This window comes from Pseudophryne corroboree, chromosome 7, assembly GCF_028390025.1.
Source record: "Pseudophryne corroboree isolate aPseCor3 chromosome 7, aPseCor3.hap2, whole genome shotgun sequence".
Taxonomy (NCBI): domain Eukaryota; kingdom Metazoa; phylum Chordata; class Amphibia; order Anura; family Myobatrachidae; genus Pseudophryne; species Pseudophryne corroboree.
This window is the reverse complement of record NC_086450.1, coordinates 489,843,467-489,864,526: the sequence shown is the minus strand read 5'-3', so window position 1 is coordinate 489,864,526 and position 21,060 is coordinate 489,843,467. Positions and strand designations below refer to the sequence as shown.

At 39.9% G+C, this 21,060-nt stretch overlaps 1 protein-coding gene and 3 pseudogenes across 1 annotated transcript in view; 1 reads left to right on the top strand and 3 right to left on the bottom strand.

Annotated features, from left to right (window-relative positions):
• LOC134944418 (maltase-glucoamylase-like) overlaps positions 1 to 21,060 on the bottom strand; it is a 114,398-nt gene that overhangs the window by 42,713 nt on the left and 50,625 nt on the right. The window contains exons 25-28 of the mRNA XM_063932997.1: positions 19,926 to 20,129; positions 5,716 to 5,873; positions 2,190 to 2,358; positions 653 to 749 (exon numbers count right to left, since the gene is read on the bottom strand). Of these exons, the coding sequence (XP_063789067.1) occupies positions 653 to 749; positions 2,190 to 2,358; positions 5,716 to 5,873; positions 19,926 to 20,129 (628 nt within the window). The remainder of the gene's footprint in view (positions 1 to 652; positions 750 to 2,189; positions 2,359 to 5,715; positions 5,874 to 19,925; positions 20,130 to 21,060) is intronic.
• Positions 8,040 to 8,158, bottom strand: LOC134947352 (5S ribosomal RNA; annotated as a pseudogene).
• LOC134947351 (5S ribosomal RNA) lies at positions 14,093 to 14,211 on the bottom strand (annotated as a pseudogene).
• Positions 19,475 to 19,593, top strand: LOC134947350 (5S ribosomal RNA; annotated as a pseudogene).

Here is a 21,060-nt window from a genome sequence, read left to right as displayed (position 1 = left end):
AGCAACGCGTTTCGGTTCCACAGAACCTTTCTCAAGAATTGGAATGCCCATGGTCACCTTGCACTTTCAGTGTTCACGTATTGTATGTTTTTATTAATAAACATTCACTTGTGATTTTATATCTATTGTCATCCAGTTACTGTTTACCACCCCAAGGACACAGTCCTACTCTAGGGGTATAGGATCCCGTCATTGGGGGCCCACACATATCCATACGGATTTAGCGCCAGTGACACTCTGTTCACCATTCTTTCCTCTTTGTAACATTGGGAATTGGTGTTTCTTCCCTCACAGAACAGTGTGTCTGGGCAGCTTTTTCTGTTTCACTGCACAACTCTGGTATTGTATTAATTTTCTTTTGTCTATAACTGTGTAGTGTCACAGCGGCCATGGAGCTTATTACTGTATGTCCTGATTACGCCTGTCAGCTGAGGCGCCTGTGTGGCCCTGTCACTCAGCCCGCCCCGTACATGGTCATAGGATACAGAGCCGGCATTCGGGCCCTGTGTGACAGGCCTGTACTAGGCTGACATCAGGGTGACAGCGACACCTAATCTACAAGCTTACACTAAATACATCTGTACACACTCATTCCATTCCACTCACACTGTATATTACACTCAGTGCTCCAGATAAGTACAACGTCACTTACCCATAGCATTACTGTTCAACAGAAGTACTCCGTGTGCATTGCCGTCATTATCCAGCCCCATATAGAATGGGTGAGTGCCATATGCATTGAGATGCTCCTGGAAGAATGCAGAAAATAGCATTTATATGAGTATTATTGTGAATGTAGATTAGTATTCTGACATACTAGGTATTACTGTATCTGGCATTGGAGAAACCATCACAACATACACATGCAGCACATGTCACATAGAGGTGTGTTACAGGCTACAGCGGCTGCTGCAGAGCTTACTTGCAGAGCGGACTACACATGCGCCAGAACTGGTAGAAAATAATGTACATATTTCAAGAGCATCTACACGTATGACCAGACAGGTGTAGCTGGCCTGTAAAGAGTGTCTTCGCGGGCCGGGGGGCTCACTGCCAGAGGTGTACAGCTCTGTATACTGACAATCATATACTTCTTCACCATATCAGTGCAGGAACACACATCACTTCTCGCAGTACTCTGCTCAATAACAAATAATTATTTATAAAAAGTTTTGTTCCTGTCATGTGCAGCAGCACCACTATTATTGGAAGGGGAGGGATTAGCAGGTCAGAATGGTGGCGCCTGCTGGGCTGCTAAATTTCCTGTTTGTAGGACAGATTGTTCGCAGATCGTACGGCTCCATAAGAAAATGGGGGCTAGGTGACATAGCGTGACCCCTGTAGCCCACATGCCACATTTCATTTTGCTAAATGAGATACGGTACTAGAGGTGGAGACTGGGAGCGCTTACAGTGGTTTGTTCCTGGATCTGGAACTTGTTACTCCCTAAATAAAAGAAAAGATGGGCTGTTGCAAAAACTGGTATGTTGGTGTGCTCCACGCATAGGCAAATGTAGGGTGGGCTTCCAGTTGTCTGGAAACGCCCCTTAGACACAGCCTGGCCAGCGGCAACTACATGCAATATAAAGGGTCGAATGGAGCTATTGCACATGCCCAGTGACAGCAGATTTTCCTTCCAAATGTGGTGTGTGTGTGTATGTGTGTGTGTGTGTGTGTGTATATCTGAGTGCTCAATCACCGCACCAGAGAGAGAATCTGGTGAGTGGTTACTGTGATCACAGGGCCTGTATATGTCTGATGTACTGTGTTACATACACTGCACTGTGTTTGGTGCAGACTGTACAGCAGCTTGTTACATGCTAATTATACATCCTTCATAAGCTGGCGATAATCACTCTAAAATCAAACATTTAGGAAACCCTCTCCAGAAATCCTGCGTTTGCTCTGCCACGTTATAAGGAAAGTGAATATACTGTATGTGTGGATTTGTATGCAGGGTACATGCTTTGCGATCCCACATATATTGCAGTATATCGATGACCTTTTTCTGTTGGATAAATTGTAGAATGCTCTTATGTTGGAAACTATTTAGATAATAACATATACAATATTAACTATATATTTACAATAAAAGTTATTTAATCAATCAATTACATTGAAAGCAGTGACACTGTATGAATGTAAGTTTTAGTCATAGAGTCATATATACATTCTCAGTATATACTTACTCGTGGAGGCTGATCCTTAGGGAATAGGCCTATGGTTTTTCGTCCCATTTCATGACGGAATGTTCTGTGTTCAGTTTCCCCAAGTCCAAAGATATAATCTGAGGGAAGGCGGGTGGAAATCTGAAGAAACATATCTTCGAAGGTCATCCCGGGTAAATGGGAATCCCAGCTAATGAGAACAAGCAAAATGAATATTACACGTTGTTTACACAAATCAGGCCCAATATGTAAATAATGAGTAATCTTTAATCAGACCTGCACCTGAGAGCATGTGCACGCTAACGCAGCCTATGTACCTATCCTAAGATGTATTTATTATAGTAAAAAATAAAAAAGTTCCTGCCCACTGAAAAGAGGGTATATGACACTTTATATTAGGTGTCTGTGGATATAAAGCCTGTTTGTTAATATCTCTCAATTAGAACAAATCCAAAATGTCCAAATCAGGTCAATTGTGGTCACACCTTAATAAAGACCCTACCGGTTGAAACGCGTTGGTGTTTACTGCTGCCCAGGACACAGTGAAGGTACAGCTTAATAGGGGAAGGTTCATAATTACCCCTATATGCTATTTACTGTGCGTTCCCCTGAAGGTCACTTTGGGTACGCGTGCTGATTCTTTTTAACTGTTAACTTGTTAAAAATAAACTTGTATAAGTCTGCACTATGATTCCCCATTAATTGTCTTGCATGTACCTTAATTGAGGACATTGACAGAGAACTGAAAACTGTGGGGACGACTGACTACAAGTTTTATTATCATCTGCCATTTTCACTGGTTGGAGGACTCAGGAGGAGACCAGATAAGAGATTTATGAAATTTTTGAAATTTGACTGCTAATTGACTTTCATTGGGACATTTTTTAAATTTCTTTCGATTGAGAGATATCGGCATAAGAATTTGTTTCAAAATCTTTGAAACTGACTGTGACCACAATTGACCTGATTGGGACATTTTGGATTTGTTATAATTGAGAGATATGAACAGACGGGCTTTATATCCACACACACCTAATATAAAGTGTCATATACCCTCTTTTCAGTGCGCAGGAACTTTTTTCTTTTTTGTATTGCATTTCAGTGATTGGTGTTAGTCACTTTTAATTCCAGCAGCCTGTTCATTAGCAAGGCGCGCAGGTGGTTGATTTGTTTCTATTGTATTTATTATAGTGCTGGACTACTAATTATGATGACGCTTGATAGCCACTTCTGATTGGTTGCTATGCATATTGAGCCCTCCCTCTGCAACTATATAAATGATTACTATTTGCATTATTTAATTGCTATTTGCCGTCAGTGCATGGCAGGAAAAGCGTTTGCCCTTTGATGCTTTGAAGTTAGATGCAAGTTTAGGATTTCTTAATAACCAATTCAGACACAAAAAGATTATCCTAAGTCAGCGGTTCCCAAACTTTTTTGAATCACGGCGCCCTAGAGGATCAGAATTTTTTTTCACGGCACCCCTAGGCCAAAAATTTCTTATTGAGAAATTTAGAAAGAAATATTAAATTAAGTAAATTGTGTTTATACTGTATGTCATCGTTAGGTTTAATTGTGAGGTGAGGAAAAATATTTGCTTCTGTTTGTTCACATATTTTATCAATGACAGCCACCAGCGCTGGTTTTGCCTATTACAATGACCATAAATAATTCTAACTGATCTAATTGTTTGAGAACCACTTTCCTAAGTATTAGATACTTTATCAAGGTACTAAATTATGTAAATTGTGATCAGTAACTTAAGAGTTTACTATCAAAAATACACTTTCTTCAAGATTCCCAACACGGATGGTGTAATGGTTAGCATTAATGCCTCACAGCACTAAGGTCATGGGTTTGAATCCTAACATGGCTCTAACTGTATGGAGTTTGTATATTCAGCCCATGCTTACGTGGGTTTGCTCCGGGTACTCCGGTTTCCTCCCACAATCCAAAAATATACTGGTAGGTTGGTTAAGTGGCTCCTAACAAAAATAAAAAATGATCCCTACTGTGTACAGGGCTGCAAACAAGTGACAGCCAGCCCCTCTACATATCTCCCAATTAGCCTGGTAGTCTGTTGGTTTTTTCCTTATGAAATAATGAAATGTTGGTATCTGTATACTATGTTGTATCCAAAAGCAACAAAATAAACAAATCTGATTTCATAAATACACATAATGACAAACTAGGATCAGCCCACACCGCACAAGATATGTTCCCATTTTACACAGAACATACAGTATTTATCCACCTATAGCCACAAAGTCCCACCCACTTCCCCATATGCCATGTTCCTTCAGGGGTCCGCAAATAGGGATAATTGGAGGATGTGTCACAAAAAAGGGAAGTTCGAAAGGTAGAGGAAAGTATTTTGCATGAATTGCAATATTATCGGGTACATGTACTGTAACAGCCTGTAACTTGCAGGCGTCAAAGATGTCCCAACAAGATGTTTTAAAGGGGCCGCCATTTAAAAGTCAAAACCAGGTTAGAAAATGAGAAAGTCAGTAACATACATCAACCTAAAAGTGATACACTTATTTAAATACTAATGTGTCAATTCGGACATCAACATGCTTTGCGTTGTCCCAGAAGTAACATATATTACTAACCTATTTCCTGTATTATTATTTTCAGTAGGTGTCCACAGCACCTTACATGGTACATGGGGGGTAATTCAGACCCGATCGCAGCAGCAAATTTGTTAGCAGTTGGGCAAAACCATGTGCACTGCAGGGGGGGCAGATATAACATGTGCAGAGAGAGTTAGATTTGGGTGGGGTGTGTTCAAACTGAAATCTAAATTGCAGTGTAAAAATAAAGCAGCCAGTATTTACCCTGCACAAAAACACTATAACCCACCCAACTCTAACTCTCTCTGCAAATGTTATATCTGCCCCCCCCCTGCAGTGCACATGGATTTGCCCATTAGCTAACAAATTTGCTGCTACGATCAGGTCTGAATTACCTCCACGGACAGAAGCTGTGAAAACAAGACAAGAAAACTGCAAAAGATTGCATACTATGCACACAAACTATATAACCATTGCTGCGTACGTAGCCAGAATACCCACAAACGCAGCGATGGCTGAACACAGTGGCGTAATTACCGTGGGGGCAGCTGCTATGGGGCCCAGGCTGCTTTGAGGGCCCAATGCCCCCCTGCACTGCACCCAGTCACAGAATGCCCCCAAGGCCCGTGGCTCCCCTTCACCCCCTGCTCAGAACGGCCACCAAAAGCACTGCATCGTAGCACTTCCTCTACACATTCAGACTCACACAGATATACTGTACATATGAGTGTGGCATATCACATGAATCAGCACAGCCTCCTGGTGCGCTCTAGTTACATTGCATTGCAACTAGGATGCATTTTTGGCCAAAAATAGGCACCCAGCCATCTATAGCAGAATCGCACGGGACCTGGTGCACCGAGAGGGGCTGTTTCTTAAAGCAAAATGTGGTTAGATGTGAAATGTTCTAGAAAATAGTTCTCTGCTTGAAAAATTGGAACCCACGGGAGTCGTGCGCCATTCTTACTTACACAACAGCGCGATTGCTCTTCCGGATGATTTGCAGTCCGAAAGTTCCATCTTTAACAACAACAACTTCATACAGCCGCTCTTGCTCTGTGCTTGTGGGAGTGCTGGGTTTGTTCAGTGGCACAGGAACTTCATATCGTTTGTTGTTAGGATCAAAGATCTACAGTAGGTAAAACAATACAATAATGTCTAATCTAGAACTTACGCTTTCTTGTATGATATAAGCAACCAGTGTAGAGAACTATGAGGTGAGGAGACAAGATGAATATCTATCTATGTAATGGTTACTGGGATCACATGCTGGTCATTCAGTTGTTCATCAAAAGTCCTCTGGGGATTCATTTAAAATTAATAGTAGCATTTGTAATGTCACTTTCAAAGTTAAAGACTTATCGGCAGATCCAATTTAACGCCAAATAATAAAATTTCTTGCGCTGCAAAGTTTAACCTATTCAATTGGTTGTGAGAAATCCAGCAATGGTAATTTTAATAGGAATTACTGCAGCTTTTCTCTCCCAGCTTCAGAGCAGGTGCAAAGTTGGGAAAAATCCGTATTTTAAGGTAAAAAATTCAGTATTTGGTTCAGAACCTGTGGGACACCCCCTGTAATGACTAAATAGTCAATTGGAAGCGTAAATTGGGCCAATAATTACATGTCATTATTGGGGTAGATAAAAAAGTGGGCTCAAATTACCTCAAAATCAACTTTTCATTTTTTTTAATCCACCCCAAATCTAACTAAAGTATTTATTTAAATGAACGAAAGTGGCCTGAAATTACCCCAAAATCAATTTTTTTAATACTTTGTTCAACTTTTTAAATTTTATTAATTTCTATGTTAATAAAAAGTAGCTTTTTATAATTTTTTTAATTGTATTTTTCAAATACACAAATCAGCCATTTCAAGTATTTTAAAGGCACAAAACATTATTTGTGACAGTTACACATATACATTGTTACCCAATGTTTATTTTTTATTTTCCCCCCCCCTCCCAAAAAATTTTTAATTTCCCACTGTTGTTTGCTGGAAAACGTCTTCCAGACAATTTTATTCTATAGAATAGCGCGGCAATTGGGAGCGCGCATACCCACAGTAATAGGAAATCCTTAACCCATTGGTCCAATCTCAATATAAAATGTAAAATCTATAGACAGGCATTTACACTGTTGCATAAGCTGTATCATAAAGGTCATTAGAAGTACTGTGTCTGTGTTATCACAAGTCACCACCAGCAAGCCTGGGCCCGGGCAATTAGTACACCCCAGTCTGTGTTGCTGCATGAACACGACGACGCTTGTTATCTGTGAAACCAGCGGTTTCTCCTCCATGTCAGTCATAGGCCGGGAGGGAAGCGCTGGGCTGTGATGTCACTGCCCAGACTGAGAGGAGCGGGAGATACTGACCCACCTCCTATCTGTGAAGGTTAGAAGCAGTAGGGGTTGGGAGCACCTGCACCCCTTAGGCTGGAGAGGAGGAGGGGGATTCCGGCTGAGGTCCTAAAACTTATTTCACTGGCTCTGGTTGCTCCGATCATAGAAGTCTCTCCTTACCTCGTTTATGGTGTGAAAAACAGTAAAAAACAAAAACAAGGCCACCTGAATCGTCATACTTTATAATATTCTGTTAATGCAAATGTACCAGGATCTTTTTGAGAAATGCAGGAAAGTAAAATGTTCTTTAGGGGATACTGTATGGTACAGATGGAATGGCACAGCTATAAACACAGGCGAGAGGTATCTTGCCCGCTGAGCCAGGGAAGAGTTGAATTTAAGCCTCTCAGTTCCCCCTCCCCATCACCCCATAAAGTTGTATTAATGGGTAGTATAAAGTTAGATTTAAGGATGCCGCACAGGACTGGGTGGTTTATGTTTAAGATTTATTTGCAAGAGGTTTCCAAGATAACCGACCCATCAGAAAAATTCTGAAAATGTATCACCATCTACCAATAGAAATATTTTTTTGTGTAGATATAAACAGTGATTGTCGATGGTGCTCCCATAGGTCCAATGCATATGTAGTAAAGGGGAAAGAAAAAGAAAAAAAGGGACCTTTGTCGGGAGCACTCCCACTTGGAAACGATAATGATTTGAGTAATGAACAATGATATGAAAAGTGAAGTAATTAAAATGTAACCTTTAATTTTATTATATTAAAATATTGGTACACCAGTTATATTATTTCACTATTTAGGGGCTAATCAATGTGAGCCACCTGGTAAAGCTAAATTGTGAAAATATTGATGAAAAATACAGGGCATTATTTGGCAGGCCCAGGGTACTTGGATCTATGGAATAGGTACTATAACCAAATTAGTGCCGTCAAAAGAACCTACAACACCTGGTATTCCTTAGTGGTCCACCACCTAAGTACTGACCAGGCCCAACACCGTATTGCTTCCAAGATCAGACGAGATTGGGCATGCGCGGTGTGGTATGGTAGTAGATCAGCATTGATATGGCGATTTCTACCACTAATATATAGATGGTAGAGGGTTATTGGTAAGTACCTTGTTACCAAATTAGCCGAGTAATCTCTAAAGAGACAATATATGTTTAACCATCATTGCACCAAAATGTATCCCAAATCTGTAGGTATACGTGGGTTTAAATCATGTGGTTAATGATTTCTCGGCCCGCAGGGAATGCCTGTATGTTTCATGATGTGCTGTGCAGCACCTATGAAAATTGGGTTTGCGCTGCGAATAAGGCAGATATAGGCCACTGTTCTACTGATAACATGCCACAGTATTTGTATATGATCCAAAGAGAAATCGTCTCTATTTGTTAATTGGATCACCCTGTTAAAGGGAAAAACAAAGGTTATTGTGAAGTTGTAAGCTCAAAGGTTATAAATACACCTCCTATTATGCCATGATCGAAAATGCAGGACAAAGAATGATATAAAAAATGTTAGGAGAAAGAAAACAGACTTGGAAAGTAGACAAGATGTATAACAGTCTCAATTATCCAATTAAGGACTAATTAGTGCCATGGTGCCTAACAAAGTATAGGTGTTGTCTTTGAAACAGAAAAATTTGCCACAATAACTTATATAGCATGTATCCACAGTGTATCTATAATGTGTCTGTCTAACATGTAATAGACAGACAAGAATTGCCAAAATGAACCCAAAGAAGGGACATATAAAATGATCCCCCAAAAAATCATATGCTAGGTGATTTTTTCAAAATGTTTAGCTATGATATGCACAATAGCTTTATATTCCAACAAAAACCTGCATATGAATAGGTACTGATGCACTATATTGTGATGATTGGCATAACATTTGCCAAAGAGACCAATGCACGCTGTTTCTTAATTGTGTATGTGCAAATAGGTTTGACGGGAGATAGTGTAGCAGATGGGACAATACAATAATTATGTTTGCCCGCTCTCCGTGCGCCGCTGGCCGCTGAGCTCCGGCGTCAATAGGGTTTGTCAAATATCCTCTCCTGCTACTGGGAGATCGATAGGCAAGTAGGGACAAAAAATACTTAAGTGTCTGTCTGCTCGTAACGCGCCGCTGACCACCGGGCTCCAGCGTCCGTGCTGCCTCTCTGATCTCCTCTCCTGTCGGTCTCTGATCATGTGAGCGCACTCATCATGACCCTCCTGTTCACCTCCCAACGTACGTTTCACAGATTAGCTTGTTCACGGGTAGTGTGAACATGTGGTGTCAGGATCTGGCTTAAGTCTATGCGATTAGCCAATCAGGATTGTACCTGTTTGATTAATTATGTTGATACTGACAAGGTTTGTGTGAGCTCCAAATTAATTATATAGATAAAACGAGCAACTTAGGTGTCCTGCAAGATGTTTGTGAATTAGGATGCCGAGGGGGTTTAGTTATTACAATCCTTATAGTGTATAGTAGTGGTGCGTGAATGTTGATAATGATAAAAGTAAATATGAATTATAAAAATGAAATAATTTAATTATGAGTGGAGTATAAGTGATTAATTAGTGGAAATTGTTGTGTGTGGATATTATAAGGAGTTAAATGATAATTTGTGTATAGTATTGGATTAATTGGGAATAAGAGGAAAGGGAGGGGAGTGAAAGGGTGATTAAAGGAGGGGAGGTGGGGGTTTTTGGGGTGATGGGAAAATGATTTGTGGGGGGAGGGGGGGAGAGAGAATTAGGGGGGTGCTGTTAACTTATATAATTGATGTAACAGTGTGTAAGTGTGATTGCTGCTATTATAAATTTGATGAATGTCATTAATGGCAGAGAAAATGTGTGATTGAATTAAGGTGCTGATATATTTGAAAATCACTATGTTGAAAACCACTTATGTTGAAAAAGGAAAAATATATAGTAATAAATAATAAGTGTGATATTGAATGAAAATAATAAAAATATAAATAATAATAATAAAATTAAGAATTGTAACAATTAATAAAAAAAGAGAATAATAAAAAGATGAATTAGTCAATCAAATTGGACAATCAGATTGGAAGGAATGCTCCAAAATTCATAGTTTCATTAAGTCCATGTGGATGAAGTGAATTTAATTTAAATGTCCATTCACATTCCTTTCGTAAGAGAGTGCTGGTCAGGTCCCCCCCACGTAGACCCAATTTCACTTTTTCTAGTCCACAAACTTTAAGTCCATCCCACCGACCTGCATGGTTGGAAAAGAAATGTCGTGCTACAGAGGTAAGTTGCTTCATTTTTTGTAAGTCCCTGGTGGCATTCCGGATGGATCCAATGTGTTCCAGGATTCTTTGCTTAAGGGCCCTAGTCGTCATACCCACATATCTTTGTCCACAGATGCACACAATACAATAGATCACACCTTCGGTGGAGCAGTTGATGAAATGCTTGAATTTAATATCTTTGCCGTAGCGATCCTGAATGTGGTCTGTTTTAAGGATATATTGACATGCTTTACAGTGACCGCATGGATGTGTGCCAGTGGTAGTCTGTGGTTTATCACGAGATGGTTGGAAATGACTAGATACCAATCTATCTTTCAAATTTCTTGATCTCCGCCAACTCATGGATACTTGTGGTCCAAGTTTTTCAGATAAGGTAGGGTCCAAGTGGAGAATTCCCCAGTGTTTCTGGATAGCTTGTTTAACCTGGTGCCATTCTTGACAAAAAACCCCAACGAACCTGATAGTTTTATCCTCTTGTTTCTTTTGTTTCTTATCAAAAATTAATTGTTCTCTCTGAATGGTCTGAATGTTTCTGCTGGCTTTCTTGATAGATGTGTTGCTGTATCCTCTCTCACGGAGTCTGTTGGAGAGGTCTTTGCTTTGTTCTGCGAAATCCTGATCGTTAGAGCAGTTTCTTCTTAAACGTAGAAATTCTCCTTTGGGTATATTGTTTATTGTGGGAGGGAAATGGGAGCTGGTTTGATGTAAAAGTGTGTTTGATGATGTCTCCTTCCTGAATAATTTTGTTGAAAGCATATCATTTTTATCCTTGAAAATGAGTATGTCCAGAAATGGAAGTTCATCTTGACTGATGGCGTGAGTGAGGCGAATGTTAAGGTTGTTGTTATTTAAATGTTCGATGAACAAGAGTAACATCTGTATATCTCCTTCCCAAATCATCAGAATATCATCGATGTATCTTGCCCACATGATGATATTGGTCGTGAAAACATCATTACTGTCACTGAAAACGAATTCGCGTTCCCACCATCCTAGAAAGATATTGGCATACGTCGGGGCACACGCTGCCCCCATGGCTGTGCCCCTAGTTTGTAGGTAGAATCTCTTGTTGAAGGTGAAAAGGTTGTGACTGAGTATGAACTGAAGTAGGTCTCCAAGGAATGTATGGAATTTTTCCATTCCTTCCATGTTCATGAAATAGTTGACAGCTTCCAGTCCTTTATCATGATCAATTGAAGTATATAGTGCCTCAACATCTAGAGAGACTAAGAATTGATTTGCCTCCAGTTTGACATCATGGATCTTGCGAAGAACGTCTGTAGTGTCTTGAACGAAGGAGGGGAGACCCATTACATGGTGTCGCAGATGGAGATCGACAAAAATACTTGCTTTTTCAGTCAATGATCCAATCCCAGATACTATTGGTCTACCTGGTGGTTGACACAAGTTCTTGTGGATCTTGGGCAGCATGTAGAATGTGGGGATTCTAGGATGTGTGGTCTGAAGATATTGATATTCTGAAGGTGTTATTGTTCCTCCCTCATGGGCATTGGAAAGCATCCTATCATATAGTATTTTGTAGTTTTCCATGGGATTGAGTAGTATCCTCTGATAGCATGTCTGATCTTCCAACTGTCGATATGCTTCCTGTGTGTATTGTTCTTGGGGCCATATTACCACATTGCCCCCTTTGTCTGATGGCTTTATAATTACATCCTGCCAGGATTCAATCTCTCTTAGGGCATCCAGTTCTTTCCTAGTTAGATTGGAATTGCGCAATCTTCTAGTTTTCTGAAGATGTATCTGATCAAATTCTTTGGATACTAATTTGGTAAATATCTGTACTTCTGGGCTTGTCTGTTCCGAAGGAAAAAATGATGATTTTTTCTTACAAATGAATCTCGTACTGACCTCCCATTGAGGATCTATAGTTACCGTGGATTCGGATTCTAGTGCCTCCAGGGCTTCCAGAGCTTCTAATTCAGGCCCTGATAGGTCTAGTACAGTCGTGTTATCACTTACTTCGGTCTGATTGGGTTGTGTGCTTCCCATTTCAGGTGCAGATTTCTTATTGTGGAACTTGGTAAGTAGTAACTTTCTATTGAAAAGTCTCAGATCCTTTTCCCATTTGAATCTGTTGAATTTCTCAGTTGGAGAATAGGAAAGACCTTTGCTCAGGACTTGAATTTGCTCTTGATCTAGATTGTGTGTTGAGAGATTAATGATTTTAAGTTGTGAAGTGGTATCGGGTGGATCGGAGGATTCTGATGTTATCTTCTGCGTGTATTCCGGGGTGGCTGTCTCCTGGGTGGTAGTTGGTCCCATTGTTGTTGTTGTCTTCCTCTTCCTCCCCTTCCGCCCCCTCCTTGTCTTTCGTTTGTTGGGTGCCTTGATCCCCTTCCCCTGGGGGGATCCCCTAAAAAATGTTGATGATGATATTGAGTTAGACTCTCACCTTCCCCTCTGGAGTTTGTCGTCAGAGGTGTATTGAAGGTATACTCGGAGAGTTCCTCTGTTCCGGATGTTTCCACATCTGATGATGAATATTGTTCACGGTTTCTTGGGGGTCGTTGTTGCCAAGAAGGTTTGTTCCATTTGAATATTTTGCCTGAAGCAAAATCCTTTTTATCTCTGGCAAATTTGTTCCTTTTTCTATCAATGATTGTCTGTTCATATGTCAAAAGGTCTTGTTTATTTTTTTCAAAGCACCGTTGAAACTGTGTGTCCTTCTCCCAGGGTTCCAGTTTTTTACTCAGTTCTTCCAGGTCACGTTCGCAACCTTCAAGTACAAGGTGGTCGTGTTTGATCAGGATGCCCATAAGTTCCATAGAGCATTTAAGAAGGCTGTTATCCCATTCAGTTTTGAGGTTTTCACTTATCAAGGTGAAAGTGGGAAAGACTCTTGGTCTGAGGCCACGTGGTACTATTTTGTTCTTAACATAGTTTTCTAACGTGGTAAGATCCCAGTTTGTCCTTATTTGTTTGTGTAACGTTTGTTTAAGTTGTATAAAGTCTGATTCCCAGTTGCTATGGGGTTCTGTGTCCACTATGTTGCTGGGAAAGATGTCATCTAAGTTTTCTCTATTTCTATGTTTGTAGGATAATTCCTGCTTTAAATTGAAGCTCATTTTACATGTATATGGGACTATGCCCGTTGGTGTACAGAAGATTATGGTTACTCAAGAGTCACGTAATAACCACTTATCCGTGCTGGTATTCCTAAGAAAACTATTTCTAGTTAATACAGTAGGCAGTATAAAGTTAGATTTAAGGATGCCGCACAGGACTGGGTGGTTTATGTTTAAGATTTATTTGCAAGAGGTTTCCAAGATAACCGACCCATCAGAAAAATTCTGAAAATGTATCACCATCTACCAATAGAAATATTTTTTTGTGTAGATATAAACAGTGATTGTCGATGGTGCTCCCATAGGTCCAATGCATATGTAGTAAAGGGGAAAGAAAAAGAAAAAAAGGGACCTTTGTCGGGAGCACTCCCACTTGGAAACGATAATGATTTGAGTAATGAACAATGATATGAAAAGTGAAGTAATTAAAATGTAACCTTTAATTTTATTATATTAAAATATTGGTACACCAGTTATATTATTTCACTATTTAGGGGCTAATCAATGTGAGCCACCTGGTAAAGCTAAATTGTGAAAATATTGATGAAAAATACAGGGCATTATTTGGCAGGCCCAGGGTACTTGGATCTATGGAATAGGTACTATAACCAAATTAGTGCCGTCAAAAGAACCTACAACACCTGGTATTCCTTAGTGGTCCACCACCTAAGTACTGACCAGGCCCAACACCGTATTGCTTCCAAGATCAGACGAGATTGGGCATGCGCGGTGTGGTATGGTAGTAGATCAGCATTGATATGGCGATTTCTACCACTAATATATAGATGGTAGAGGGTTATTGGTAAGTACCTTGTTACCAAATTAGCCGAGTAATCTCTAAAGAGACAATATATGTTTAACCATCATTGCACCAAAATGTATCCCAAATCTGTAGGTATACGTGGGTTTAAATCATGTGGTTAATGATTTCTCGGCCCGCAGGGAATGCCTGTATGTTTCATGATGTGCTGTGCAGCACCTATGAAAATTGGGTTTGCGCTGCGAATAAGGCAGATATAGGCCACTGTTCTACTGATAACATGCCACAGTATTTGTATATGATCCAAAGAGAAATCGTCTCTATTTGTTAATTGGATCACCCTGTTAAAGGGAAAAACAAAGGTTATTGTGAAGTTGTAAGCTCAAAGGTTATAAATACACCTCCTATTATGCCATGATCGAAAATGCAGGACAAAGAATGATATAAAAAATGTTAGGAGAAAGAAAACAGACTTGGAAAGTAGACAAGATGTATAACAGTCTCAATTATCCAATTAAGGACTAATTAGTGCCATGGTGCCTAACAAAGTATAGGTGTTGTCTTTGAAACAGAAAAATTTGCCACAATAACTTATATAGCATGTATCCACAGTGTATCTATAATGTGTCTGTCTAACATGTAATAGACAGACAAGAATTGCCAAAATGAACCCAAAGAAGGGACATATAAAATGATCCCCCAAAAAATCATATGCTAGGTGATTTTTTCAAAATGTTTAGCTATGATATGCACAATAGCTTTATATTCCAACAAAAACCTGCATATGAATAGGTACTGATGCACTATATTGTGATGATTGGCATAACATTTGCCAAAGAGACCAATGCACGCTGTTTCTTAATTGTGTATGTGCAAATAGGTTTGACGGGAGATAGTGTAGCAGATGGGACAATACAATAATTATGTTTGCCCGCTCTCCGTGCGCCGCTGGCCGCTGAGCTCCGGCGTCAATAGGGTTTGTCAAATATCCTCTCCTGCTACTGGGAGATCGATAGGCAAGTAGGGACAAAAAATACTTAAGTGTCTGTCTGCTCGTAACGCGCCGCTGACCACCGGGCTCCAGCGTCCGTGCTGCCTCTCTGATCTCCTCTCCTGTCGGTCTCTGATCATGTGAGCGCACTCATCATGACCCTCCTGTTCACCTCCCAACGTACGTTTCACAGATTAGCTTGTTCACGGGTAGTGTGAACATGTGGTGTCAGGATCTGGCTTAAGTCTATGCGATTAGCCAATCAGGATTGTACCTGTTTGATTAATTATGTTGATACTGACAAGGTTTGTGTGAGCTCCAAATTAATTATATAGATAAAACGAGCAACTTAGGTGTCCTGCAAGATGTTTGTGAATTAGGATGCCGAGGGGGTTTAGTTATTACAATCCTTATAGTGTATAGTAGTGGTGCGTGAATGTTGATAATGATAAAAGTAAATATGAATTATAAAAATGAAATAATTTAATTATGAGTGGAGTATAAGTGATTAATTAGTGGAAATTGTTGTGTGTGGATATTATAAGGAGTTAAATGATAATTTGTGTATAGTATTGGATTAATTGGGAATAAGAGGAAAGGGAGGGGAGTGAAAGGGTGATTAAAGGAGGGGAGGTGGGGGTTTTTGGGGTGATGGGAAAATGATTTGTGGGGGGAGGGGGGGGAGAGAGAATTAGGGGGGTGCTGTTAACTTATATAATTGATGTAACAGTGTGTAAGTGTGATTGCTGCTATTATAAATTTGATGAATGTCATTAATGGCAGAGAAAATGTGTGATTGAATTAAGGTGCTGATATATTTGAAAATCACTATGTTGAAAACCACTTATGTTGAAAAAGGAAAAATATATAGTAATAAATAATAAGTGTGATATTGAATGAAAATAATAAAAATATAAATAATAATAATAAAATTAAGAATTGTAACAATTAATAAAAAAAGAGAATAATAAAAAGATGAATTAGTCAATCAAATTGGACAATCAGATTGGAAGGAATGCTCCAAAATTCATAGTTTCATTAAGTCCATGTGGATGAAGTGAATTTAATTTAAATGTCCATTCACATTCCTTTCGTAAGAGAGTGCTGGTCAGGTCCCCCCCACGTAGACCCAATTTCACTTTTTCTAGTCCACAAACTTTAAGTCCATCCCACCGACCTGCATGGTTGGAAAAGAAATGTCGTGCTACAGAGGTAAGTTGCTTCATTTTTTGTAAGTCCCTGGTGGCATTCCGGATGGATCCAATGTGTTCCAGGATTCTTTGCTTGAGGGCCCTAGTCGTCATACCCACATATCTTTGTCCACAGATGCACACAATACAATAGATCACACCTTCGGTGGAGCAGTTGATGAAATGCTTGAATTTAATATCTTTGCCGTAGCGATCCTGAATGTGGTCTGTTTTAAGGATATATTGACATGCTTTACAGTGACCGCATGGATGTGTGCCAGTGGTAGTCTGTGGTTTATCACGAGATGGTTGGAAATGACTAGATACCAATCTATCTTTCAAATTTCTTGATCTCCGCCAACTCATGGATACTTGTGGTCCAAGTCCAAACTATCAGGTTCGTTGGGGTTTTTTGTCAAGAATGGCACCAGGTTAAACAAGCTATCCAGAAACACTGGGGAATTCTCCACTTGGACCCTACCTTATCTGAAAAACTTGGACCACAAGTATCCATGAGTTGGCGGAGATCAAGAAATTTGAAAGATAGATTGGTATCTAGTCATTTCCAACCATCTCGTGATAAACCACAGACTACCACTGGCACACATCCATGCGGTCACTGTAAAGCATGTCAATATATCCTTAAAACAGACCACATTCAGGATCGCTACGGCAAAGATATTAAATTCAAGCATTTCATCAACTGCTCCACCGAAGGTGTGATCTATTGTATTGTGTGCATCTGTGGACAAAGATATGTGGGTATGACGACTAGGGCCCTCAAGCAAAGAATCCTGGAACACATTGGATCCATCCGGAATGCCACCAGGGACTTACAAAAAATGAAGCAACTTACCTCTGTAGCACGACATTTCTTTTCCAACCATGCAGGTCGGTGGGATGGACTTAAAGTTTGTGGACTAGAAAAAGTGAAATTGGGTCTACGTGGGGGGGACCTGACCAGTACTCTCTTACGAAAGGAATGTGAATGGACATTTAAATTAAATTCACTTCATCCACATGGACTTAATGAAACTATGAATTTTGGAGCATTCCTTCCAATCTGATTGTCCAATTTGATTGACTAATTCATCTTTTTATTATTCTCTTTTTTTATTAATTGTTACAATTCTTAATTTTATTATTATTATTTATATTTTTATTATTTTCATTCAGTATCACACTTATTATTTATTACTATATATTTTTCCTTTTTTAACATAAGTGGTTTTCAACATAGTGATTTTCAAATATATCAGCACCTTAATTCAATCACACATTTTCTCTGCCATTAATGACATTCATCAAATTTATAATAGCAGCAATCACACTTACACACTGTTACATCAATTATATAAGTTAACAGCACCCCCCTAATTCTCTCCCCCCCCCTCCCCCCACAAATCATTTTCCCATCACCCCAAAAACCCCCACCTCCCCTCCTTTAATCACCCTTTCACTCCCCTCCCTTTCCTCTTATTCCCAATTAATCCAATACTATACACAAATTATCATTTAACTCCTTATAATATCCACACACAACAATTTCCACTAATTAATCACTTATACTCCACTCATAATTAAATTATTTCATTTTTATAATTCATATTTACTTTTATCATTATCAACATTCACGCACCACTACTATACACTATAAGGATTGTAATAACTAAACCCCCTCGGCATCCTAATTCACAAACATCTTGCAGGACACCTAAGTTGCTCGTTTTATCTATATAATTAATTTGGAGCTCACACAAACCTTGTCAGTATCAACATAATTAATCAAACAGGTACAATCCTGATTGGCTAATCGCATAGACTTAAGCCAGATCCTGACACCACATGTTCACACTACCCGTGAACAAGCTAATCTGTGAAACGTACGTTGGGAGGTGAACAGGAGGGTCATGATGAGTGCGCTCACATGATCAGAGACCGACAGGAGAGGAGATCAGAGAGGCAGCACGGACGCTGGAGCCCGGTGGTCAGCGGCGCGTTACGAGCAGACAGACACTTAAGTATTTTTTGTCCCTACTTGCCTATCGATCTCCCAGTAGCAGGAGAGGATATTTGACAAACCCTATTGACGCCGGAGCTCAGCGGCCAGCGGCGCACGGAGAGCGGGCAAACATAATTATTGTATTGTCCCATCTGCTACACTATCTCCCGTCAAACCTATTTGCACATACACAATTAAGAAACAGCGTGCATTGGTCTCTTTGGCAAATGTTATGCCAATCATCACAATATAGTGCATCAGTACCTATTCATATGCAGGTTTTTGTTGGAATATAAAGCTATTGTGCATATCATAGCTAAACATTTTGAAAAAATCACCTAGCATATGATTTTTTGGGGGATCATTTTATATGTCCCTTCTTTGGGTTCATTTTGGCAATTCTTGTCTGTCTATTACATGTTAGACAGACACATTATAGATACACTGTGGATACATGCTATATAAGTTATTGTGGCAAATTTTTCTGTTTCAAAGACAACACCTATACTTTGTTAGGCACCATGGCACTAATTAGTCCTTAATTGGATAATTGAGACTGTTATACATCTTGTCTACTTTCCAAGTCTGTTTTCTTTCTCCTAACATTTTTTATATCATTCTTTGTCCTGCATTTTCGATCATGGCATAATAGGAGGTGTATTTATAACCTTTGAGCTTACAACTTCACAATAACCTTTGTTTTTCCCTTTAACAGGGTGATCCAATTAACAAATAGAGACGATTTCTCTTTGGATCATATACAAATACTGTGGCATGTTATCAGTAGAACAGTGGCCTATATCTGCCTTATTCGCAGCGCAAACCCAATTTTCATAGGTGCTGCACAGCACATCATGAAACATACAGGCATTCCCTGCGGGCCGAGAAATCATTAACCACATGATTTAAACCCACGTATACCTACAGATTTGGGATACATTTTGGTGCAATGATGGTTAAACATATATTGTCTCTTTAGAGATTACTCGGCTAATTTGGTAACAAGGTACTTACCAATAACCCTCTACCATCTATATATTAGTGGTAGAAATCGCCATATCAATGCTGATCTACTACCATACCACACCGCGCATGCCCAATCTCGTCTGATCTTGGAAGCAATACGGTGTTGGGCCTGGTCAGTACTTAGGTGGTGGACCACTAAGGAATACCAGGTGTTGTAGGTTCTTTTGACGGCACTAATTTGGTTATAGTACCTATTCCATAGATCCAAGTACCCTGGGCCTGCCAAATAATGCCCTGTATTTTTCATCAATATTTTCACAATTTAGCTTTACCAGGTGGCTCACATTGATTAGCCCCTAAATAGTGAAATAATATAACTGGTGTACCAATATTTTAATATAATAAAATTAAAGGTTACATTTTAATTACTTCACTTTTCATATCATTGTTCATTACTCAAATCATTATCGTTTCCAAGTGGGAGTGCTCCCGACAAAGGTCCCTTTTTTTCTTTTTCTTTCCCCTTTACTAAAGTTGTATTAATGTCAGTTACCTTGAATTGGAGCATGTGGTTCTCGTGGAATGTCACTGCCACCTGCAGCTTGTTGACGGTGGAGGCTTTACTGTAACGTGGTACCATTTTGGAACCCAGTGATATATCCACGGTGATCCCTGTATCAGTGACCACTTCCCTCTCAACAACGTAACCGTAGTCTAACGGGTAGAAGCAATATGGTATGCCTGGAGTGTTGGAAGCCTGGAATACATACATGATCATTACGGTAAGAGTCAAGACAGTTCCCAGGTAAACTGTAATAAAAACGCGACTTTACTTTACTATATTGTATTGACTGACTCCCCTCTGCAACACAGGACTGAGCGCAGTATTATATAGAGAGTGTAAACAACTGCAATAACATTACCATATACATATACTATGAGAGCACAAAGTGCTTTAGATGCTGACTGCTTTGTAATCCAGTGCAGGCAAGTGATCTGCAAGTGCCCTCTATGCAGCGCCACAGCAAGGCAACACTGCACTCTCTACACTGCCCCCCCCCTTTCACATGTAACCAGTGGCAGAACTTGTGAGTGGTGGGCCCAGGTACAAAAATATCATTTCGGCTCCCCTCCTCCACTCCAACCCAAGTTCACAATATGCCACACTGCAGTGGGTGACAGGGAGAGACAGAGGGTGACAACATAAGGCAGGGGGTGGGGAAGGTAGAGGGTGATGGGGAGTCATTGGATAACAGGGGTATAAGCACAATGCTTCCCTAAGGTAAGTGGCAGGTCCCTCAGGCCTATCCCGCTCTTTGCACTGGACCATTCATCTCACACCTTCCCCGCTCCCGCCCCCCCCAAGTTATAAAGAGATAATGCACCAGCCAATCAGCTGTTACCTGTCATTTTTCAAACACGGCCTGCAACATAGCAGTTAGCTGATTGGCTGCTACGTTATCTCTCTCCACGTTATCTCATCTTAAGGCTTAATACATTTGGGCCCTATGTCTTACTACCGCTGTTTACAGTCCTGTGTGTGATTATAGTGTAATGTGCGGATTCTAATTTGCCATCATGAAGTTTATTTATGAAACTATGGGACAATGATTTAAGGGTTTAACAAGTACTATAAATACAATACTAGACGCAAGCGTTTTCTTTGTAGAAAAAAATATTTTTAATTA